This window comes from Brachyhypopomus gauderio, chromosome 5, assembly GCF_052324685.1.
Source record: "Brachyhypopomus gauderio isolate BG-103 chromosome 5, BGAUD_0.2, whole genome shotgun sequence".
NCBI lineage: Eukaryota > Metazoa > Chordata > Actinopteri > Gymnotiformes > Hypopomidae > Brachyhypopomus > Brachyhypopomus gauderio.
The window spans coordinates 33,647,178-33,672,973 of record NC_135215.1 but is presented as its reverse complement, the minus strand read 5'-3'; the positions used below and the strand labels follow the sequence as shown (position 1 = coordinate 33,672,973).

Genomic DNA, 25,796 nt, shown 5'->3' with positions numbered 1-25,796 from the left:
TAGGCAACCGAATTAATGCATCCCAGTATATCTTCATCCTAATTATAACCTGGAACATTATGTTGATGACACCCCTCTTCATTTCTCCAATAGGAGCAGTACCAATTCCTTTACAAAGCCATCTTGAGTCTGGTTGGGACCCAGGAGGACGAGAAGACGCTCCAGTCATCTGACAACAACGGCGTAATCCCAAGAGGACCGGCTAGCGCGTCCGAGAGTCTGGAATCCCTGGTGTAACCATAGCAACGACCATACACAGCTCCCACGGCCGGTCCCTGTCCACCTGCTGTGCCGCGCTGCTTTTAATCTGTTTGCTTCCTGCCTTCAGACGCGAGACCCGCGTGTGCCACATGGTATGATCCTGGGGTTTGGGAATGTGTATCTTTTGTACATTCTTTTTGTTTGACCACTTTGATATAAAAACCTTTGCCCCTGTGACTTTATACTAACCTTACTAATTCTTTTCATAGAATTTCATATTTATTGGCATTACAGCTAATTTAAATGGGGGATATTGCTTTTAATATTACATTTTGTTAGTCTATATTTTGTAGTAAACAAGGGCCACATTGTTTTTCACACGGATGTAAATACAAATTTGCAACGGATGTGGCAATTTTTTTCCCGTCACAGTTTTCTGACAAGGGCATGAAATAATATTCTAATTTGTAAATAATATTATAGCAATCATGCCAATGGACCAAAATTCTATTTATAAGTCTAGATTTTTATATTTTACTATTGTTGAGGCTGTAGCGCTTTACACTGTATCTATGAATGCACTTAATCTAGTCAAACATTCTTCTAATATTTCTGAGGTTGTCCCAGTATTTTGTACTGTAATTCACTTAATGGAATACCATAATATACTGATACCCTTTAGCTGTAAATATAAATCATTTCTGCTGTATGTAGGATTAAACAAAGCAAAATAAAACCAATCAATCAGGAATGTATGTTTTGTATTTCAATAGTATGAAAATGTTCCTCATTGTTCTATAATTATCCATTAAGTGGCATTTTCAGAAGGTAATATGTGGCGTTTAATACGTCCACAGACATTTTGTACTTTTTCTTTTTATTTGTTATGGTTTTGGGGAAATGAAACACAATGAATTCAATGACCTTAACAGAAAAAGGTGTAAAAGGTTTTTCAAGTTCAACTGAAGTGGGCTCATGAGTATATTTACAATAACAGGATCTTGTCAGAGGGCCCCTATATCTCCTGATGGGGCAAACTGGATATTAGATGATATGGTGATGACTTTAGGGGAATGCCTTGAAGTAGCAAAAATAATGGTTTTAAAATGGTTCCTCTGAATGTACCAATTTGCTTTAAAAAACTCTTGATTAAGGCTGTGAGACACCACGTCACTTGACTGGGTCAATGCGTTTCATTCATGTGCTACACTTCACCACCATTCAAACTGTCATTAAGGTCAAGTTAGCAATCATGGTTTCGTCAGCATCATTTGTTTTTAAAATATATACTGTTTTTCCAATTAACTCAAACAAGCCGCTCATCACTTCAACCCTGGCTTAACCCAATACTCCCAAATCATAATGATCATAACAAGACACTTAAGAGGCCTTTCTAAGATTATGTAGACCATGCTTAACGAAACAGGAAAGATGTAGCTTATACACCCATGCAGCACACACAGTTACAGCATTAAGGCTAAGGCTTTGATGACAAAGATGACTACGTAAGTACAGCATAATCTGTTTCAAGAATCATTATTCCATCTTCTTTTCTATTTATTAATCCTGGATAAGACACAAAAGGTTAAAGGCATTGCAGGGAAATGGGTCAGATGGCTAGACATCATCCTCACCAGTTTCACTCCATTAATTTGTGTTTTTTATTACAACCCCAATTATTCTTAACTTGCTGGCCTATTTAAGAAAGACTCAAGACTCCTCTTTACAGTGTGATTGGCAGTTGTGACATGTTAAAAATATCTCAAATATTACATAAAAACTTAAATACTACATTAAAATATATAATGGTTAAAGTCTTGACTTTGATAAGGTTACATTTCTGTAATGCAAACACTTCAAAAACATTCCACAGAAAATGCTCACATGAGTTCTGTTTCTTATGCACTCTTCAGTGTGGCCTCAGGTAATACTGACTGATTTCTGAGTTTCAGACATTAAAACATTTGAATTAACGTGAGCAAAACAAACTATCTACTCCATACACCTTTATGCAAAAACTAAAACCTCAAATATTAAGCTATTCTGACCCTCTGACCTATTAACCGTTTCTTCATCAGGCTGATATCAACATTTACTTTAAATATGAACCTCCAGCAGCAGGTAACATAAAATCGAAACTGCATGTGTAAGAAAATATGTTTTGAGAATAAGTGCAGTACCCTTTAGTTACAGTATCAACTTCTTTTCAAATATCTGGCCTCAAAATAAACAATGTACATACTTCACAGTCAGTTCTTCACAAACTACCTAGATGACTCGTCTCGGGTGTCTGCTGATCCAAGGCTTCCAGAACACGCTACTCTGTTACAGTACTCTTGCTGATGAACTGAAGGCCTTCCTCCTGAAGTCTCCTCAGAACTGGGCCATAAATATTCTTTGTCATTGGTACCACAAGTCCTTTAGTGTTCAGCTCACCTGCAAAAGTGCGACAGAAGCTTACTTTTACATTCCTTGAATCATTTTATTCATTGCATTGCTTTAATGTATTCAGTTTCAAAAATTAAGATGAAATTAGTAGAAACTAGAAGAACACTAAATGTAGAAGAACACTAAATGATCAAAGGGATCAAAATGTCTAACAGTTGTAGAGTGGACACTGACCATTGAGTAACATACGAGCTACAATAGCAGCAGGGTAGCCCACTGTTTTGGCCATGGCCGAGAAGCCCTTGGGGTCCCCGTAGACCACAAGACTGATGTGCTTCGTCTCAAGCTCGCCTGTGGGGTGCCGGATGCCAACATCATTTCTCAAGATGATCATGTCTCTCTCACCCTTCTCTGTGGGGAAAAAAGTAACATGACATTCCAGCATAGGCCTTGTTACCTGAGGCCTGGCGTCGTAAGTGAGATGGACGGAAGAGTTGCTCTACTTTACCAAAGGAGAGCTTGGTCTCCAGGTGTTTGGCAAGTGCTGCCAGGATGGTATCAGCACGAGGTATGGGTTCCTCACTCAGCATTCCAAACCTGGAAAAAAAAAACAACATCCATCCTGGCTGGGATTACAAAACCGAAACCAAACTCAAAGAAGGACAAGCAACATCACTGCCATCCTGTCGTCGTTCAATTTTGCTACGCACCATTTGAGAGTCTGCATCCTGAACTCATCCCGTCCTATCTGGTTGAACACAGCTTCCTCAAAGCAGTCATTACTAACAGAAGACGACAAGCCAATCTGCTTACAGAGGACCTGTTTCTGTGAGCAGAAAGGGCAAAATCTCAATAATATTAAAATATGTAAACAACAATATCTGTCTTTCTGGATCAATATGTATTTCTATATCTTAACATATGTAATAATAGTAAATAATAATGGTAAACTAATTATTAAATTGTTTACAGAACATCCTAAGCATGCTAACCCAACATAAACGATCATAAATCCCCTCTTCCCTATAAGAAACTAAGTACCCCCCCCCCCCCCCCGCCCCCTGAAAAAGCCAGAAAAGTACTAATGATCATAGAACTTCTGATAATATAGTACATACTCCAGGAGCTATGGACTTTATTGTTCATTTTAACCTTTCTAAGAATTAGACTCAGTAGTCTAGATTATTTGAGATGAATTGATCAATTTATATAACTCAATCTGGGCATTAAAAAAAATCACACAATAATGGAATTATCAAAAATATCTGTTATATGTTTAGTATGTAAAATATGTATACCCAGGAAACAGGACTGGCTGTGTGTTCCAGCATTGGGCAAGGGTCTGTGTTAATCAGCCCAAGTTTGACAAAGCCAGTCATCACACTGGAGAACCCCTGCAGGAAGATGCACAAAGACACACGCTGTACTGCAGGTTGTGCCCTGGTCATCAAGTTCCTAGTTTCTAAAGCAAAGCAGAAGCTCACAAGAAGATCTTTGCAGTCTAGCAGTTCCACAACAGTTCCATAACCGTCCAATGAGAGCATGCCACATACAAAACCAAAACCTCTCAAATCAATAAAAGCCAGTATGGAGCAGCAGAGCAGACGGACGACTGCTGCAAACACTTGGTTTTTTTTCCCAGTCTTTGCATCTCAGATTTTGCATGACATTCTTATTAAATCAGGTTGATTATGAAGTTACACAATTCAAAACTTGTGCAATAAGAGAAAAACCACAAGTTCTGCAAGTTGTCATAGTCCGGAACAATTGGAAACTGCTGGTTGGGGTACCTTGAAGCGCAATGTCCCTCTTATCAACGTGTGTGCAGACTCAATGCCATATAGCTCAGCGTACTTAGTGCTGTTGCGGTTGGGAAAGCCCTCCAGATTAAACCCTGGCAAGAAGTCCATGGGCACCGTGGCTTCCATCAGAGAACCACCAGGGGGAATACTTATCACCTGGAAACACAAATTGAAAAGACAACTAGCAGTGCCATTGAATTACCATGCACAGACATCTTTTAACATATAAGGACATGTTGTGTTGTTTGATGTGTGAAAACACATATTTATATGTATAATATACTATAACCTTAGACCAGACAAAAGACAAAATTTTGAAAGGACTGTAAAAGTAAAAGATTTTAGAAATATAATCTAAATGCAGCCATTTCATAATGGGGTTTTAAGATTTATTTGGTGTGCTTTACTTTCATACTCTTATTACCTGGTTGTTTTTTAGATATATGGCAGGGCTGATGGTATTAAGCAACACTCCATATGGACTCCAGCTGAATTTGTAACGGATTGGGTTGTCAGAACACTCTGGAGCAGGAAGCCCACCACAGAAAGAGCTGTAGGACTCCACCTTGGTATATGTTGAGAGCGCACACAACCTTTATCAGCCTTTTAACATCTTTTCTTCTAATGGCAGCACACATAAAAAAAAATAAAGTTTTTATCTTCCACCAGACTATCAAGTATGATCAAAAATGAACATGCAAGACAAAGTGTCACTAGACTGAGCCAAGTCATATGTCTTCCACTCATGCTAATGACTCTACCAAAGGAGATATCTCACACCATCACACATATCTATAAACACACATGACGGGAACACACAAACACACAATACCTACAGTGCAACCGTCTGCTTTGGCCTGGTCGATGCACTCCATGGCCAACATGTGATCAATGCCAGGGTCCAGGCCCATCTCATTACATAATGCAATGCCAGCCTCCTCAGCACTGGCAAAACATCCAATCATCATAAAGCAACACTAATGGATTGATGCAGCCAGCCAATAGGAACATACAGGTCAGCCAATCAAGTCACCTGTTCATCAAACAATAATAACAGACTACTGATAATGTTTACCTGTTCCGAAGGTCTTCTATGGCTGGACTTGTGTAGCTGGCAGTCAACATGTTCACCTTTTTATTTATGCAATGTTTAGCCACCAAAGGATGATGAATATATGGCAGCAAGCTAAAAAAAAAACAAATAAATAAAAAACAAAACAACAAACAAAAAGGCCACACAACAGAAAATATTTAGTGATGGTAATTTTGCTCCAAACACTGTTCATCACACTAGAAAATAACTCGATTTTGGATGGTACAAAACCATTTGTGTGTGGTGTGAGCAGGGTCCATGCCTGATGACAAGATCATGGTCCTTGACCAACGACTCAAGATGACCTTCCTGGCTGGTCACGTCCAGCATCACAGGTATGGTGTTGGGGTATCTGCCAGCCAGCTCCTCAGCCTGGTGCAAAAGCACTGTAGCTAAACCAAGACAATGAAATCAACAACCACAATAGAAGTTAGCTTTCTAAGATGTGCATACATCCATAGAACATCTATGCACACATACATAGAACTGAAAAACGATGCTGTTTAAATCACCCTCGCATGATTTCTAAGCTCTGGTCAATAGCACTTACCCACAGTGACTTGGGTGTCGGCATCCCTGGTGAGATACTCGATGACTGGCCCAGACACGTAGCCAGATCCTAGCAGCAGGACACGCTTCATTCCCCTCTTCTGCAGGATCTGCTGGGACTCCCTGTGGGCCAGATGGTGCGTCCATGACTACTGATATGTACACATGCTCTTGCCCACATGCTGACGCATTTCGAACTGTGGTGTTATAAACTACTGAATAAAAGATGAATGCCACTGAAGGCAAATGAAAAGATGAAAGACTGAATAAAAGAAAACAAAATGTTGTTTCTCTAACGCGTCTACAAATGTCACCTAATGGATCCAATAAGGTCTTGTTAGGATTACGTTCATTAGAATTTCATTATGATCAGTGAATGATTAGAACTGTCAGGAATAATAAAGGATGTTGCTATTTAAAAAAAAGATACTGAAACATCAGTACATGATCAGCATGGATTATATTAATACATACTTTACCAGTTAAACGTTTGTACACAACTGAGTGAATGCATGTTTTTAAGTCTTAAAGACATTTATTTTTAGTTAATGGACTATGCTTAAATTTGCTTCTAAGACAAATATAAACAGGTAATGTTGATAGCCTATTTTATGATTTCACCCCCAAAACAATGTATACAGTATATAATTAAAATAATACTAATGAAATGAATGTTTTGCCTCCTCAAAAAGTGAATTTTGCCCCTCATCCTACAAGTGCATAGTCACATGTTATTTCATTATTTTGTTTTTCAAAAATGTAGAAAATATTATAAAATAAATAAACTAGGTGTGTCCAGACGTTTTACTGGTAGTGTACATAACACATGAGACTTTAAATAAGAACTGAACTGATCTTAGATCAGCACTACACAATAGAGAGCACCACATGGATGAAATTCTGTAGACACCCCACTCGTCCCCGACTTCACTACCACCACTCAAAGCTCATCACCACCTGTTTAAACACCACTACCTAGTACAAATGGCCTTTTAGGATTTGGCTTTTATAACCATTTATAACAGAATATTCACTTACATGATATGGTAGTATACAAATATAAGCCAATTCTAATTTGTACTTACACATTATTTTTTCAATTTGCCAGCCTTGGTGTTGACCAAGAGACGTATTCGTTTTTGTAACGATCTCAGCAAAATAGCTGAATCTCTAGTTCTTAACATCAATACTAATCCAAAGCTCTACAAAATCATTAACCTATGCACAGTGAGACAACCTCCTCAGAACAGAAGAAGAGAATGTTTGGGGTTAAACTATGTTCCAGTCCACAGAACATGGTAATATTATGCGAATATATTAATTTTTGTCCTCATAGTCAAGGTGGTGTCCCCGTCCCCACTCCTGTGTAGCTCTCTAGTTTCTAGGACAGAGTATTTCTAGCATTAGCTTGTCAGTGAGTTGGCACTGAGATGTGAAAAAAAATGCCCATCTTTCAGATGCATTCTCAACAGGAACAATTTCAAATAAACAGGAACAAATCAGTGCTTACTAGACAGACCCTAGAGTCTCTGCCAATCATCTATGTTTAGCTTAAATGCAAACCTCACACTGCATATGTGCACCAATGCAACCGAAACCACTTAACCACTTTCTTATTTCATAGATGATGTTAATGCTTTAATTATTTCAACAGAAAAAATTGTAAAAGAAAAAAAAATGCTCACCACATTTACAGTCAAGTCCACTTTTAAATAGACAGCCGTTTCTATGTGAAGTTCAGACCCACTAAGTACATAACAATGAGCATGAAGCGGACTGCTAAGTCCAGTCCTTGTGTGTCATATTACAAGCACATGATTTCACAAGCCTGCATGACAAAGCATATCTGCTGTATTGAACATGGAGCGGCACGTGGGAGAGAAAGCACACACTCTAGGGACAAGCGCACAGGCAGGAGAAGCCCAGCGAGATGAGACAAAGACCACTTCTTTTTTTTTTTTTGCGTGCAAGCTACTGAAGATAAATTATGCATTAAGAGTGAAAGGGACAAATGAAAAGACGGCCTTGTGGAGAGGAGCATTATCAAAACAACAGAATCTCTTAACAGAATCTCTCGTCAATTATTAAAAGAAATCTTAATTAACCGATATGTGACCCTGAGTAGTGCAAGGGAAGAGGGTTTGTCCTGTCCTCGTGAGCGTGTTGGCTCAAGACCACAGCCACGCATGGCAGGGGGCCCACAGGAACAACCCGGTGCTGTGGGAGGGGCGGCAGTACTGTGTTTGTGCCTGGGCAACAGGGGCAGTTAGCCAGCCTGTGTGTGTGCTGGGCTGCCCTCCGATGAAGCACGTGTGATGTGGCATCACGTGTGAGCAAGGATTTGCTGCCATTTGACAAGAGGAGGTTAGCTATTTGGTGGGTAGAAAATAAATTGGAAGGTCGGTTAGAAATTGGAAAAACAAACAGAAAAGCTTACTTGTGAGCTTGGACGGCATGAATGCACAAATATATGACTGCATTACTGGCTGTGTGTGAAAAGTCAGAGACAGAAAGTAGCAGGAGACAGAGGTGGTGGCTGTGGCGAATCTCGACTAGCCACGAGAGAACACTCGATCACTGGAGCCATGCAAGGGGTTAAGGAATGAGCAAGGCAGAAAAACCACACGGAGGCTGCACTGTGGCTGAACACAACAGACGTGGCTGGAGGTTTAGTGACATAACTGTGGCATAATTAGTATGAGGAAGCATGTTCAGGTGAGGCACAGGTAGAGGCAGACTCGATTATGAATGCATAATAACTATAAATATTACTGGGTGGAGAAAAATGTAACACAAAATAAGTCATCATTGCTAAATTAATAAAGCAAGTAAAACTGCATGTACAGTACAGTGAATGTCTGTACTTAGCTTTAGTCTTAACTTTTCACTGTGTGAAATACATCAACGTGATAAAGACTGAACTGCACTACTTTGAATAAAATTACTTTGTGGTCAAAATAACGTGGTTATTCCACATAATACTGGAACATCTGAAAAAGGGCAGGATGCTAACAGCATACAGAGAAAAATCACAATTTGGTTAGAGGGCTCTATTAACCAACAATATGTTTTGCAATGTCTTACTATTAATTGTATTTCTGTAGGTTTTACCCATCCTACAGTCTTATGCGGTACCTTCCTGTAACATTCATACAAAATAACTTTTGTAGTTTTTAAAAAGCAATTTCACAAGTGCTTGTATTGTATTTGTATTGTAATTACATAAATTACATATTACATAAATAATATACAATAAATAACATATGGTAATATACTATATGGCTTATGGAGTTAACACAAGTCTCTATATTTGCAGTGTCTGATATATGTTAAAGCTTAACTTAGCACTTCTGCTTCAGTTTCACATATCTTTTAGCGCTGTGCTATTTTAATGATCTTAAGGCATATAGATAGCTTGCTCAAACCAACCGAACATTCCTTACCTCTTCTCTCTCAGCTTCTCAATGTACTCAAATTTAGGAGTCAGCTTCCCGTTGGACGTTATTACAGCCTATATATGTAGACACGGATCAAACATTAAGCCAGATAAATGTGTGATCTAGAGATCGTAAACAAGACCATAATCTGTTAAAAATATACAACTTTAAACTAGACAGTAACACAAAAGAAGTATTTAGTTAAGGATTAACTCTAAGATTAGAGTGTTAGAGTGTAAGTTATGTCTGCTGAATAGTTCTCAAATGGGAGGCATAGCTAGATTAGTCACTTGAGTTTAGGCATAATCACAATAGTGCAACATGTTTTGTTTGTTAGAAAGACATATGAACTGATCGTAGATGGTCATATACAATTCACTGAACAGCTCTAGTACACTCACATCTCTAACTTGAGGAGAGAAACCTTCCTTGTCCAGTGATCTGGTTGCATCTGAGGGGAGCTTGGGATATAAATAAAGCAGAATCTAAATATATCGAACAGGAATACCAGGACGTGAGCTATTCAAGTGCGCTGAACTTTCGTGCAATGTTAAAGTACTGCTTAACTGACAGAGCCAAACCTGACTGCCTTTGGTCTTCTGCAACACACAATAGGCCTGCAGCAGCACCTATCCCACAACACCAGGTCCAAAACACCAGGTCTTACCATTTCCCAGATGTAAGGGAGCAGGCGGTCACCAAAATAGTCTGTAGCCTCAATGGGAAGTTGGGCAGGAAGGTTATCAATGGAGCACATAAGAATGCCATTTCCTTCCACACTAGAAAATAAAGGAAGAGACATATTCTGGATGGCAGCTCTGTTTAGATACTGTAGTTCGATAATGCATTTGTAGTCATTTCCCTCTTGCCTTAAAGGTGGAGTAGGTAATTTACTGTCAAAGCACATTTGTTTCATATATATTTTTGAATACTCTTTAGCAATCACTAAATCAAATACTCCAGTGATCATTAATTATCAAGTAATTTTGTAAGTAGCTCTGGAATAGGTTCTGTCAGATGTCAAATGGTGTAAATATGAAGCAGTGTGAACACTAATGAGGTTTTGCAAAAGTAATTAGCTTGCTAGCTACGTTGCTAGGAAATGCAGCGCTTTTCCATCAGCAAACATTTAGGAGGAAATTCACTGAAAATTCAAAGTAACCATTCAAAACTTCAGCTGTTTAGGATAACTAATCTTGTTGATGTTTTTACCTTTGCCTGACATCTAACAATGTTACCATTGCTGGATACTGCAAGGTAGCCAATTAAGTTACTGCATCAAATTCTTTTTAACTGAACATTTCCCAAGATTAACAAGCTTGACAGATGTGAAAACGAACAGTATCCATGTTTGTTATTTACGTCTATTATGATGATGTTGGCTAGGTGTTTTCCTTCATGCAAATGAAACATGTAGTTGCACAGACTGACGAAAACAACACATTGTGATCGTCTCTTCAGTACTCTTGAACCCCTCCTGTAGTCAGGCAGTGTACATTCATGCGTTTTGGGGCAGTGTCTTTGGAGGGAAGGCTGAACACAGGGAGTGAGACTATGATCGTTTGAAAAACTAGCTTACATATGCTGGTTACCAAAAATTACCTGGTCCACCTTTTCAGCTATGTCCACTTATACAGCAGTTTTCAGGAATGTTTCAGATCTGAGTGCTATTTGAACGAGGTGCAGTAGCATAAAGCTAATATATTCTTAAATATGCAATAAAAGATAAGTTTGTTTAATTTAAAGGGGTAAACAAACATAAGAAAAGTATCATATAAAATGAATTATGACTTTAATCTTTGGAGTGAACAGAAAAAACAAATGGGGAAAAAAATTGCAGGATACGGGCCTTTGTAGAAAGCTGTAGAAAAAAAAGCCATACCTGTCATGGTCTATGTGCTGGTTGGGATCATACATACAGAAGGGTTTCTCAATGGTGGTGCATTCAGTCATGAACTCAATGGAGCCCCCTGTGTCTGCAGAGATGTCACAGATTGCCAAAAGCCTGGGAAGATATGAGAAGGAGAAAACCCATAATGTGTCAAAGGGAGCATTACCGGGCTCAAAGTGTCATGGAGGATCATGTTAAGGGTATATTCAATATTCAAACATCTCTAAAACCAAACAGAAGACCCTCCTACAACACACTGCTCATCTTCTGGGCAGCAGATACTATCACAGCGTTGTGGTGCACGGCGGAGCAGGAAGCCAGAGATCATGCAGTGGGAATCTCACTTGTGCGGCAGTGCTGGCCAGCCTTCCGTGGCGGAGACCGAATTCTTGGAGGCTCTCATAAGCTTCTGTGCATCCAGTCTCCGTAACAGCCTGGGGGTTTGAGGGTCCCAGTAGATGCCATTTATCAAGCAGGTTGTATAAGGTGCCACCTTTAGACAAAATAGCCAGCCCAATATCAGTCTTTTCTTCCTCTCCATCCATTTCATCTCAGGCACAAATGACGTAACTCATATTTTTATTATTTCCAACAGACTTTTAAAACATCCAGTAAACAGACTCCTTAAAACACAGCACTCTCAAAATGCACTGAAAACTAGCCTCTCGTATGGAGATGTAAAAAATGCTTTATCAGAAAATGAGTCAAAGAGTGAATGAATTTCTTCTGGGTGAGAAAACCTTGAGCGTTAGTGATTTCATTCCTCTTAAGCAACACATGAAGAGATGTTGATGTGTTCTGCAGAGCTGCAATAGCGTAAGAGCTTATATATTGCTTTTTGAATTTGCAGCTCTGCCGGCTGAAGCAAAGCATCACTTATTAAAAAAGCCATTTGTGGAGAATTTAAAAAACTGGGAAGGCAAAAGCCTATCAGTCATTCATAGCATTACTGTTCTGCTGAGGGCAGATTAAGTCACTTCTTCTGGGAAGCAGACTCACAAGGAATGATGAAAAGAAGGTAGCCTTTGATTTTGAGATGTCCCTGAACCTGACATTGCTACAAAACAGCCAATCCTGCTCTGGGTCTTACAGACTGATGTGTCCTAACAACACATACGGGTGTAATTCCCTACACCACCGAGCTTTCAGAAACCTTAAATTATGGCAACAGCTGCATGGACGTCTTGTCTACTGTCAAACTGCTGTTTCTAATCACATATGGCGTCCAACTACATGCAGGCCTCGTATTTTTGCAGGGATGGCTTCTTTGATGTTAACCCAATAGATATTTTCAATTAACATGATTGCAGAATGAATGGTTGTGTAATTTCCAGCATTTTCATTCTTCATAAAGACTGTTGGGAGTATTATGTGAGGTTAAAAAATACTACTTGTTTGCTGCATCTGTTACTCACACTGGATCTGAAATGAGAGGTGTAACGCTCAGGGTGGTCTTCGTATTCCAGAGGATCATACAGCCCATCACTCTTTCGAACAAGATGGTGATGTCTGCTGATCACTGTGCCGTACACTTTGGTAAGGTCTGGAGTTACATTAACAACAATTCATTTATTAGATGATTCCGTGCATGGACACCAAAACACCAACAAACAGAAAAATGAGAATAAAAGAAGAGCATGCTACAGACAAGAGAGAAATATTTGTGTGTCCCCCAAACTTCTTCTGTATTTTATGGTCCTATATAGAGTGATAAATTAAAAGTACTAAAAAGCATTTAAAGGACAGAAGGCAGTAGTACCTCCGGAGTCAGAGACTTCTTTCAGTTCATGTGGCTCCACATATTCACAAGGAAGCTCATTAAATATATCCTGTGCACCCTACAGGAATTGATGGGACAAAATTGGGGACTGCATCATGTATGTCTGACATGTATTTTCATGTAAGTTTAGTCTTTACACTGTGATTTAGTCAGATTCAAGCCAAAGAAGACCATGTCACAACATGGTTGTACAGTACAATTCAGACATACCTTAGACACGTTGCCAGTGCCAGTAAACACAAATGTCAGTGGACCAATTGACTTTGGCATCAGGCCCAGTGATATCTCATACCCACAATCCCTTACAGCTTGGACGGCTTGACTGACGTTCCTGTAGTTGTGGGCCATTCCAATATGCTGTTTCCATATAGTAAAAAAAAAAAAAAAAGAAAACAAAGGAAATGTCAAAGCTGACCAAATTTCTCACTCATCCTAAATAGAGTTAAACCAGGTAGATTTGGTGTTCGGCGTACAAGACTAATTAGGTGGTCCAGTACCAGTACCAGTTAGCTATACTGCCTTGTAACTCCAGTTTAACTAACAAAAGGAGAATAATCTGGGCCAAACATGCCCTGACATTTTAGGAAAATAAAAAATGTAAGAGAATAGGTCAGAGGAAAATATATGTATATATAGCATGTATTACAGAAGGTTATAACAAACATATAATGCTTTGTTATGTAACACATAATGTTATATAGTTAAGGATGAAGAAAAATGAAATATTTATAAAGTGTCTTTCATACCAATGTAAGGATTTTTGTAGTGCAACACAGTCTTGCTTGGTGAATTAAAAGGACATACCATAAAAGGAGTGTGGTGTCCCAGGGCTAGGAAACGTAGGCCCAAACCGTGTAAAATATTAATCATTCCTGCATGGATAAGGGAAATAATTAAGGCAAAGGGGTTTTACAAACAGTAGCTTTTCCCACAGCTGTATTCAGCATCAGTGCCACCAATTCTCACCAACTGTTATTAACTGATTTTGGACACAACTGGGAAATGTACATGAAACTCTTTATACATCACATGTTCTCTTTGACCAGACTAGATGATTCAATGAATTTTTGACTGTATTGCACAAGTTGCAACATGTGACCCATACAAAAAGGCACCACTTAGATCAAAACTGAGATTAAGCAATTTCCTATAGGTTATGGATATTTTGACTATAATGGTAAGGGAGAATTTCAAAAACCCTCAAAATCATCAGATAATGGACATTTACCTGCAACACCAGCCCACTGTCCAAATGCAACAATTCTGAACCCATTGTCATCCACCATTTTCTCATAATCAATCAGTCGCACTTCCTGTAAAGAGTAAAATACCACCTAAAGAACCAGAAGTGAAATCCTTGCTGCATAGTAGTTGAGTAATACTGGAGTAGCCGGTGTGAAGAATAAGGTCAAAATGACCACTGTGGCCTTCTGAGATAGAAATATTAAGAACCTTTTTTATTTTTTAGTATTTATCTTCATAACTTTTGCAATAATATTATTCATAAATAATATGTACTAATACAATAAAAGTCAGGGATTGGTAGACATGTGGAGGTTTATTTTGTCAGTTATTACATCTCAAATTTTCAAAATGGTCTTGGCTTTAGTTCTAGAATTTAGAATTCGTTTTTATGTTCCTAATCACTTTTGACATAGAAACGTTAATATCAAGCATATCAAGAACTTAGGAAAATATACATTATGATTCAAGGTAATAAGTTACAACTGATTAAATAAAGTGCACTGTGACCAAGAAAAACAACGATTATTAACACCAGAGGACATCTTCAAAGGGCATTACCTTTTTCAGTATATCATCTAGAAGGCCCATGTTAGCTTCCTGTGCTTTGATGGTGTGGGAGAAGAATGCATAGGTTTTATGTGGAATGACCTTTTCTTCTGGGGGCCTCTTTACTCCGATGATGAGAGAGGCTTCTGAGATGTCCTCCTGAATGATGGCTCCTGCTTTCTCATAGAACTAAAAAAAGAGCTACTGCTGACATTTGTTCATTATTCTTTTAAAAAGTTAGCTGTCCTCCTTAACACTAGAAGTCCCAGAGAAGGGTCTTTCAACACTTCTACCATCGGAACCCAGAGAAGGGTCGAGAGAACTGAAGGATTTTAGCTAACACCCTATTATCAGCTGCGAGCAGGCACTTTTGTCCTGTAAATAAGGCCATTACTGGCGCACCACAGGAGGGGGCATGCTTCAGCTCACAACTAATTGTTGTTTTCCATTGAGTTTAGCCATTTAGTTTCTAGTTAGTTCTATTTAGTTTATTGTATTTTATAATATAAAGGTTATATATTGTATTTAGTTTAGTTTTATCTGAGCAACAAAGCACAAACAATAAATTATTTTTTTATATTTTAAATAGAAAATTAGAAATTTTATAGCCAGGTACATGTGAGCAATGACCAAGTCAGGAGGACTGAAATTTCAGCATGAGAAACATACAAAAGAACAACTGTGTCTAAGTCAGGAGGACTGAAATTTCAGCATGAGAAACATACAAAAGAACAACTGTTATGTTTCCATGCTTTTTTATGTTCCATGCTTTTTATTATTGCTATAAAATTATACAAAAAATACAAGGAATAAAACAATTCCACACATATTTACAATAGGCTGCAGTGCAGGGCTGTGTGTGTGTGTGTGTGTGAGTGGCATGTCCTTCTTGTGTGACTAGCACTTCAACAGTCACTCAGCAGTCTGTCAGAACATGCCTGGCACTGCCAGGGTATTATCTCCCTGGTACATTTGCCACACGTGTATCTGTAGCAGTCGACACATCTCACATTTGCACAATTGTTCATGAGTGTTCTCATCAGAGCATTCACATACAACTATCTACCCAGTCTGCCAGTCCCTCATTTGGGGAGAAAGCTACAGTCCTGTGGCTATTCCCACTTTAGTGACCCCATTTTGTTTCTCTTTCACTCAGACAATAAAATACTCCAATACAGTGAGGACATGCACCTAAGACGAAAATTTCAGACCCCTCCATGATTAAAAATTGTCTAAATTGTCTAAAGTGGGGAATAGCCACAATAGTGTAGCTTTCTCCCCAAATGAGGGAGTGGCGGACTGAGTGGATAATTGTATGTGAGTGCTCTGTTGAGAACATTTCAACTTTATTGTATATATTTCTAAACTTACATCATGTCCTCTGTAGCTGCTGCTCTCAGCCAGGCCCTCTGACTGCCTCTCTCACCTTATGCATGTCCCCTGCACAACAATGCAGCTGGGGGATGGGCAGACACACTCAGGACCAGCTTACAGACTTTTGCATGACCTTTTTTGAGGTGGATCATCACAATTAATTTGGTCATTTTTTTCAAAAATTGTTATTTTGAACCCACTTATCTTTTTTAGAAGAAAAACATTACTAACATTACTACATTTCTACCTGAGCCTGCCAAAGCCAGTGCTGAGGTATTTTGCATCCCATGAGGCCATCCTTTGTCATGCAGCCATTTCTAGGTAGACGGGGGGATGGGTGATAGTGTGAGCTATGTTGATCCATTGACTCAGACGGAGAAGAAAAGACCCTTTCAGAGAAATCTGAACTTTAGCTATTTTGACCAATAATCATGTCACCTTTTGCAGTGAGAAAAAAATCCAAAATTAGTACAAAGGAGGTAGACTTGATATGTTTTGGAATTATAGTTCAAATAATGTCTGTCAGTTTTATAATAAAGAGAAAGATGACTGTAGCCACCTACATGTGGATGAAAATCCATGTCACCACACATTTCACTTACTCTGTTGACTGAGAAGCAAGGATAGCAAAGGTTTCCAGTACACAGCAGGCTTTGGACATGATCCTGGAGGGGCCGTGGGCGGGTGGGGTTCCCTGGTCTTTCTCTGCCTGCCTCTGGCCTCTGGGGCCTTGCTAATAAGTACATTATGTACATTTATCCTATGTTGCACTTACATAAACACACACACTCACACACACATACATCAGTCATTTGTGCTGTATGTCTTACTTTCTGCTCTTCATTTAGTAGCAGCAGTTGGTGAATCATTGCAGTGGTCATTTGAGCTGTTTTTTCTGCTCTTCTGTCTTTTCCCTTTTTACTTTCTCTCCCCTTCTTTTCTCTCCTCCTGTTTTCTCTCCTGTCCTGTATGGTTCACCTAACCCCAATTGTTTTTATCACTATTGTACTGTATTATACAGAATTGTTTTCTTTTGATCCTTACATGAAAACAAAGTTGTCCTCCAAAGGTGAAAGGTTGGAGGTGGGCCAAAAAAAAAGCCCATATGAAGCAATTTTCAAGCCTAGGGTCACAAACGTCACACACAACACATTGTTAGTTTTCAGAAAGTAGTGAAAATCTGTAGTAGTGAAATCTCTTTTGGTAAGATTTCCTAAATTTCCTATTTTTGTTTGCTGGTTATGGCTGTATTTGGTATAAAATATATATATATAAAATATCAGAGCCATTTTGACTAATCAATATGCCACTTATATGCCATTATAATTCAAATATTATGTTTGTGTCAATTTCACATTATTTCAACCTTTCACAAATCAAATCTCAAACATATGGTTCTGTAGATGAGGAGACTTCTTGCAAGAGATCTTGCACAGTCTCATATGGCAGCCAAGGAGGTGCAAGCTTTCAGCAGCAACCACCCATACCTGACACACGCCTCATTTACATAACACTGGAGGCAAGTTCAGCTCTTCTCCCCCCTGCTGATTCCTCAGGCAGTGGACACTTTTGCAAATGAATGGATGTTAATTGGAGCCACCAGAGGTGTCAGTTTGGACTAAGGTTCTTTGGACCCTCTTTAGGGACTTCAGGGGGGTGGTTGAAATTTCAGGGACTTCTAGTGCTAAAGTGTAACTAAGAAATGTAGCAGAATTCTAATGATATTTTGCATGCCTGTGTGGTTGAAATTCTGTAAACCTCAAATTACTTACTTTATTGCTTTACCCAACTGCTTCAGACTTTTATTGTGCTTGCCATTTAAGGGTTACAGAATTTCAACTAGACCTGTATGTTACCATGTGCTATTCACTGAAAAATTATAAATTATTATGAATTATTCTACTATTAAAACACTCATGGCAACTACCAAAGAGGGAACTGGTCATCATTGTATTCATCAGTAAGCAGCACTAAACCTGAGGTCCTATTAGGATGACCCTGCCTACTCACTCGGTCGTGGATGGCTCTCCTGTTCGAGGGCTGAACCAGGACTTTGTGGCCAGCTGCAGTGATCTCTTTTACATGTCGAGGGGCAAGGGGTGCTCGCCTCTCCCATACATTGACATCCTCACGGCGGATGGCCATCACAGTCCTGTGGTGGAGAGACCTCTCTTGGCTGCACATGCAGCCCCTTAACCCCCTGGCTTGGTTTCTTACAAATCGGAGCATGGCTTCGGGAAAGAAAATTACAGCTTACAGGGTAACGGTTGCAAGTTATGGGGTTACAGATACAAATAATAAGGGTTACAATTACACATAATAAGAATGAAGACACAATGTACTGGACTCACTAAAATTGGTCAAATGTTTCATTCAATAGCAGTATCTGTGCAAGAGATCAGACTGTATCAACACAAAATGAACAGGCACTGTATTTGCCATTTCAGATGCTGAGGCCTCTCTGAATGGATTATTTGGCTACACAGCTAGCTACAGCTAGCTACACACATTTAATAACTGATCCTTGCTTGCCAACAACATGTAAACAAATTCACCAATGCCATATCATGGAGAACAGAGTGGAATATGCAAATATGTGAAAAATAAGACTATAGCACTTTAGAAAGCTAGGTATAATAATGTAATTATCTATGTCACTTGAAACCTGCATAAAAATATCAGCAATATTGCATTAGTCTATAGCATTGAAGACCCTGCAAATAGCCAACATGCTAATAAGGTCACAGAAGTATGTGTGAATGAATTAGAAGTTAGCTAGCTGAGGATAGCATTCATTTCGTAAGAAACAAAGTGTTCTAGCTGCAGGCCTCGCTGGAAATAACACTATTTTTTTCTCAATATCCTCACCTACCTTTTAGTGTTCAAATTCTGTTTTCAATGTGTATTTTCATCAGCAGCAGGTTATCAAGCTTCATGCGGAACTGGGGTGTAAGGGCATATGGCAGCTAGCTCAGTGTGTTTATGGAACAGCAGCACACTTGTTCTGCTGAGGAATGCCAGCGCTGATGCGGCCTCGTCCAATAGCAGCGCAGCGCGCGGCTCGGCCTCCTCCAGCGAACCTTGACGTAGGCGTCGCGGCGTTATGACGTCACCGAGCCGACCGGCTGCGACAGCGTACGAACGGTGATATTAATTAATACCTCCCTGGAGGTATTGGAGCTTGGACTGTAAATTGCTTACAAATAATTACAATATAGTTAAGAAAATAACCCAGTAAATATGTCTAATGTATTTCAAGAAATGTACTCTTTACACAACATATGATAAATCCGAATAAAGTTGATAGCTAAGTTATAGCTAGTTTAAGATTATATACGCCACTCCGGGAACTGTTCCAATGTGGTGGTGCTGAAAATGTTTAAATGTCGGAAGCCATCTGGGAAAGTAATGACTGAGAGTGAATTTTACGTTTAATTAGACAACTGAATTATAATATATATGTTATAACAATATGCTACATGCGTTGAAAATAAAATGTTCTTATAAGGAGAGGCTATCCATTATGTTTAAACTGGTAGTGAGATACTAAGATATTCTCCACTAGGGGGTGTATTTATGAGCATCTCAATAGAGTAGCCAATAAATAACCATTCACGAAATGAAGAAGCAACAGTATCATATCGTTATGTTACTGATATACTGATTTTGAACTAGCTATGCTGAAACAGTAATATAGTAACACTAATAATTCGTTGGCATTGCATATACTTTAATGCACTTTTCTGGGGCAGTCTTGAATCTGCACATGCCTTTATTCTGAAACATTACAGATTTCTTAGGTCTTTAATTTACACATGAAAAGTACTCGTTGAACTGAGAACGCTGTCTTATTTTATCCGCAATACTCATCATCCTATACAATGTTTATAGCTTTTTTTGTACTTATCGTTAATTAGTTTTAATTCCCATTATTTCGCAGTTTTCTAAGGGACCGAAACGGTTTTAAATGTTGGCACAAATGTAAAACTGCATGCATTCCAAATATTTATTTGGAAACGCTATAACAAAAACCATTTCATTTAAATTGTATTTTCCCTTATTATAATGATTTATAATCTGTCGTTGTAATGAGAAATCTGATGTCAATGGTATTTACAACAACCCCTTGCATAATTCACACTGATGTAACACACAGAAAGTAGCAAACAACATAGCTGATAAAGAATGATGAACTATAAATAATAGATATTATACAAAATGAAGAATTTACACTGTAGTCACAACGATTAAATTATTCGTATACTGATCTCACTCTCTTAAGTTAATGTCACCATTGCAATTTCAAATAAATTAAAGTCTATCCTACAAAGATACAACATAGTACAACGTAATTACCCTGAGAGTGAAAAGAATCATCATTTTTACAAACATGTCTCAAAAAACGCGGTGCGCGAAACGTTTGGTCGCAAAATATGCCTGGATTGCATGCGGGATAAAAATATTTCCATTACCAGGAAGAATTTTTTTAATAGGACACCGATTTTTTTACCAGCGTTAAAGCGTCGAGATTTTATTGGGTCTCTGTGTTGTCATTAGGTGTCGGCGGTGAATGGGGTCCTGGTGATATGTCATGCAGTTTCCGTATGTGCTTCTTAAGATCAAAATTCCTGCAGAACCCTTTCCCACAAGTCGGGCAAGTGAAAGGTTTCTTGTCATTGTGCGTATGCATATGGAACGTCAAGTTGTACACTTGATGGAAGGCCTTGTTGCAGATATTGCACTTAAACTGTTTTTCGCCGCTGTGTGTCAATTTATGGTTTTTGTAGTTACCTAAGAGAAAAAAATGCGCACGTCGTTTTCTGGTTAATACTTCATGTTTATATGAATTCACATTTTTCATAAAATAAGCACCCAACAAATACAAGAACGTAAGACACCAAGAGAATGAATTTTGCATTGCATTGCAAATACCTTTTTGGTGAAATCCCTTGCCACAGAATTCACATACAAAGGGTTTGTAGCCTGCGTGAATTCGTGCATGAGTGTTGAGAGTTGAACTTCGATTGAAAGCTTTTCCACACTGGTTGCATTTATGCGGTTTTTCCTGCAAACAAACATAGTGAATGAGCAATAGCAACATATATACAAATCATAATAATTATATATATATATATATATATATATATATATATATATATATATATATATATATATATATATATATATATATAATTATATAATGTGTTAACTTTATATAGTTCCCAAAAATGTGGAGTTTCACACGAGAATGAACTCATGGTAAACATACACAAATAAAAAGGTGTAACTGTTAGAGTCTATAAAAATTGTCTCTCTTCTCTCTTCTTACAACAATTAAAACTCGTTATTAAACAACAAAATCATTATTGTTATATAAATGTAATCATCAACAACAATAAAGTAATAATAATAACATATTATTATTATTATCACCATTATTATTATTCCCATACAGGTATCTATATCTATATCTATATCTATATATATATATATATATATATATATATATATATATATATATATTGTATATACAATATAACTAATATAATATATATATATATTATACGTTACGTTATGTTATATTATATTATATAACATATTATATATGTTATATATATTATCTTATATATATATATATATAAGATACCTGTATGGGTATATATATTATATATTATATGGTTATATTCTAGCAACAACAATAAAGCACATAATTGTGCGTAGCTGTACCTGAGTATGAATAATTTTATGCCGACATAGAGTGCTTGCTTGGCGAAATCCTTTGCCACATACTTTGCAGACGAAAGGTCGCGCTCCCGTGTGTACCGGCATGTGGCGTGTTAGGTTATAGTGCGCATTGAACACCTGCAAGTTGAAACCACATGTTATGACAACGTGATTGTGTCGATCGCTAAATGTGACAATATTTTATTAAAAAATTCTTACCTTGCCGCACACTTCACAAGTGAATACTTTTGGTTTAGTTTGAGGAGACCCGTTGTTTAACTTGGACGAATTCTTAAAGAGTTTCTCTGACAGGATCTGTGCGCTTTCCTTCATGTAATGATGCAGGTGGGTTTGAGAAAGCTCCTTAAACGACAATCCGGACGGGTAACTGTCCACAGCGTGTCCGGGTTTGCTTTTTTCCGACAAGAAAGTTTTTTGGCGCGACTGGAGAGGAGTGTTTAGGAAGTACGAGGCCATGGGGTGAAGGTTGACCAAGCCCGGTGGAGGTGGACAAGCGCCCTCTCCACAGTTCAAATAGCACAGCGCGCCCATGGAGTGGAAACACGACTGGTTCACCACTTGCGGACGGAAGAGTTTGTACTGTCCGATCGTCGGCGCCGTGTCCTGCTGCTCGTTTTTATAACTCGCGCCAATACTCACCAGTTTGTTGGCGTTGCACGAATAAGCCTCGGGATGGTTGACTTCCACCGCACCGCTCACGTGAAGTTTGTGACCCTGCTCGTAGGCCAGCGGCACCAGGGGGATCACGCAGTGCAGCGGGGCACCATTGACGCTCAGCGCCGCTTTGGGCTCCACTTTCCCCACGGGAGCGTGCAACAAGTTTGGAAAAGGTATCGACTTTGGTTCGGGTGTCCTGGCCATAATCCTTTCGATCGAAAAAGCGAGGGGTTTGGTGCCGGCGATCATGCTTTCTCCCGCGGTTAGGCTTCCCGATGGCGAAGGGGTGCCGAATATTCCTGCTGGGTGGTGCAGCGCACTGTCCATGACTGCAAGGCAACACCTGTTATGCGCCGGGTGTCCGTGCTACTTCTGTAGATAAGTTTGATTCCTCTCACTGACCCGAAAGAAAAGACATCATCAAGCGAAGCACAGTCGACTCAAGCCCCCTTACTGATCCGCTTCCCGTTGGCTTCAGACAATCAACACTTAAGTCTATCACCGCTCAGTAGGGCGTGTTTGCCAATAACACAACTCTAAGCTCACCAATCGCAGACGGCAAAGCAACGGAAAGTAGAGATAACTGCTCGATTTACTGATATCAATCACCACACCTGGTTTTTTCTTCCTTGAACCTGTCGTCCACTGCTGTGGGTGACTAACTCGAAGAAGCTCTTTATTAGAAAGCTTCTTGTTCAAGTGTAAAGCGGTTGGGAATCTCAGGTCCCCTCGCGGCTTGCTGTGACATCATTTTAAATCTTTCAAGATGACGGCCCCCCCCAGCTCGGGTTTGATGTTTGTCATCATTTGACACGCTAAAAAAAACAAAACAAAAAACAAAAACAAAACAAAAAACCCCCCCAAAAAAAACAGCAATAAAAAAAACTGTGCTACACTTGAATACTGTATTGGCTAAATAAACAGAAAATTAAGGAAATGTTTTAAATAAAAAAACAATAAAAATACGCTTTAAAGAATGACCTTTTAAATGACTATTTAATGACTATTTATAATCTATAAGCTAAATATTACATGCACATAACCTACATATTTGCTGGTCCAGAAAAAATAAAACAAGCACGTGATTATTCCAATAATCATAATCATTAGAATCATATATATATATATATATATATATATATATATATATATATATATATAATGTAACTACATCTGACTGGCCACCATAGAGGATTTTATGAAAAGAACTACGTTATAACTATACGGGGTTTTAAGATAAATTATTTTTTTATTGAAATTGCTAACACAGCTAACGCATATGAGAGCATTCACTGTCATACAAGTGAGTAACACTCCAGTGGACTGAAAATAATGCATTTAGAGAAAGAAGGAGACGGAGGGAGGGAGAGGGAGAGATAGAGAGAGAGAGAGAGAGCGAGAGAGAGAGATGGAAGAGAAAGGGGAGAGAAAGAGAAAGAGAGAGAGGAGGAGAGAAATTGTTTTCCCATGAGAAAACGTAGAAATTAAAGATAACGAGATGACATCGTTATTTTCCTTAAAAGATAATGGTCTGTTAGGTTAGACCTCAGGTTAAAACGTTAATATTTTTAAAACGTCAAAAACGTTAGTTATTTTAAGTTTGCAAGAATAAAATTTTATATATGAATGCCTTTTAAAACAACAATGGTCTGTTACGTTAAAATGGTGTTTACATTTTAAAGGACGTAATTTTACAGCTTCATCAATTTTAACAACCCTAATGAGGCTGTTAAACTCGTGGCAGATGGGTATCAAATAACCTGTAATTTAAAGATTTCTTCAGTTAATCAGCATTCAACCCTCTCCTGTCGTGCTGCGCTTCGTGTCAGAATTAAGTAAGGGACTCTGAAAAAACCTATTTAAAAGATGACAGCTGATAGAGTTGTATAGGCTACACAAGATGTAATGACTATAATTCTCAGCAATGTTTAATTTGATAATACTGCAATATGGGAAAGAAAATGTAATGAAAATTCTTCGCACAGCATACACGTGAGTCAAGATGGTGGTCTTAAAATATTGTCACATTATAAGATATTTTTATTTTTTCTTTAAACAACAAAAACATTCTGTGCTACTCCATCAGGCCTTACACCTTTATGTTATTTTATCTGCTCTAAATGGGTTGACACAAGCTTATGTCTCGGCTCAGTGACTATTCATAAAGAAAATTACTTCATTTAAATGGCGTGTATGGGACATCCAACGTAGCAGTTTATCCAGACTGTACAAGCTAAACTCAGTGAAACGACGTGTTAAATAAAAATATCTTTGTGATTTTAAAAATGTCATATGCTTTTATTTAATGCTGAGTATTTTGGACAATATGCTACTTGGCAAGTTAAGCTGTCTGATATTTGTCGCTTATAATTTACTGCAGGCCAAACTTGTATACACTGCAATAAAAACACCGGGATCAGTAAACAGCCGTAACATGAAGTGCTGCCTTATAAATTCGTTGGCGAACATATTATTTCGCCAATTTATTCCATTAAGACAGTGAACACGTTTTTCAGCCTGCTTGACTAAAGTGTGCAAGTGTTCAGTTCTCATTCAGAGACGGGAATAGACAGGGGCGCGCGGATTGTCCTCCTGTGCACGAGCCGCATTCCAACGTAAGCAGAATTATTCTCACTATATCCTCATGAATTCCACTAATAGCTCAAGATCATTTTATTGTCAGCTCGTGGGCTATGAAGCTGATAATTAGGCCTATGTTGATAAGCCAACATTCTTATTGCAAAGGACAACTGACACGAGGCTTCAGTTTAATGGACAGATGGACGGTAGGCGGAGGTCGGACGATGCTCATTTCTCGAGTCTTTGAAAAGTATTCTGCGCTCAGGAAAGTGTTCTGTTAAAACTCGATTTCTCCGAGTGGTAAAATGACTGTAGGCTTACTTGTTCATTTCAGGGTGAGAATGTGGGGGGAAAAAGATGCAGCCTAACCTTGATGTACCTAAAAGCTGCCAGTTGCATTTCGTGAACACATCTGGAAAATATTTATCTGGAAAAGTGTTATGCTCTTGTAAACAACGCATCATTGCAGCATTACGAGATGAAACACATTTCATACGACGCTCCATTA

At 38.6% G+C, this 25,796-nt stretch overlaps 3 protein-coding genes across 10 annotated transcripts in view; 1 reads left to right on the top strand and 2 right to left on the bottom strand.

The window, feature by feature from the left end:
- The window catches only part of ptprz1a (protein tyrosine phosphatase receptor type Z1a), a 58,561-nt gene extending 57,609 nt beyond the window's left edge, over positions 1 to 952 (top strand). For all 7 annotated transcript variants that reach the window (XM_077007315.1, XM_077007313.1, XM_077007314.1 and 4 more), the window contains one exon: positions 94 to 952. In XM_077007315.1, coding sequence (XP_076863430.1) covers positions 94 to 237 — 144 coding nt within the window. In that variant the 3' untranslated portion in view covers positions 238 to 952. The remainder of the gene's footprint in view (positions 1 to 93) is intronic.
- Positions 946 to 19,332, bottom strand: aass (aminoadipate-semialdehyde synthase). Of its 2 annotated transcripts, XM_077007321.1 has the most exons (25): positions 19,179 to 19,291; positions 18,658 to 18,692; positions 18,317 to 18,537; positions 14,945 to 15,121; positions 14,370 to 14,454; positions 13,946 to 14,013; positions 13,352 to 13,498; positions 13,121 to 13,199; positions 12,777 to 12,904; positions 11,706 to 11,854; positions 11,353 to 11,475; positions 10,138 to 10,249; positions 9,872 to 9,931; positions 9,477 to 9,544; positions 6,035 to 6,156; positions 5,747 to 5,876; positions 5,467 to 5,577; positions 5,228 to 5,336; positions 4,816 to 4,956; positions 4,380 to 4,547; positions 3,888 to 3,983; positions 3,300 to 3,415; positions 3,098 to 3,186; positions 2,824 to 3,000; positions 946 to 2,637 (listed from the first exon to the last, which is right to left on the bottom strand). In XM_077007321.1, exons 2-25 carry the CDS (start codon positions 18,677 to 18,679, stop codon positions 2,519 to 2,521), a joined length of 2,817 nt encoding a protein of 938 aa, XP_076863436.1. In that variant the 5' UTR covers positions 18,680 to 18,692; positions 19,179 to 19,291; the 3' UTR covers positions 946 to 2,518. The 2 variants fall into 2 exon arrangements, with proteins under 2 accessions (XP_076863436.1, XP_076863437.1); XM_077007322.1 differs by lacking the exon at positions 18,658 to 18,692 and having other exon boundaries at positions 19,179 to 19,332.
- A 713-nt stretch (positions 19,333 to 20,045) lies between these two features.
- fezf1 (FEZ family zinc finger 1) lies at positions 20,046 to 23,409 on the bottom strand. Its single transcript, XM_077004607.1, has 4 exons — positions 22,250 to 23,409; positions 22,034 to 22,168; positions 21,239 to 21,371; positions 20,046 to 21,097 (listed from the first exon to the last, which is right to left on the bottom strand). Exons 1-4 carry the CDS (start codon positions 23,033 to 23,035, stop codon positions 20,838 to 20,840), a joined length of 1,314 nt encoding a protein of 437 aa, XP_076860722.1. The 5' UTR covers positions 23,036 to 23,409; the 3' UTR covers positions 20,046 to 20,837.
- Between the last annotated feature and the right edge of the window lie 2,387 nt (positions 23,410 to 25,796).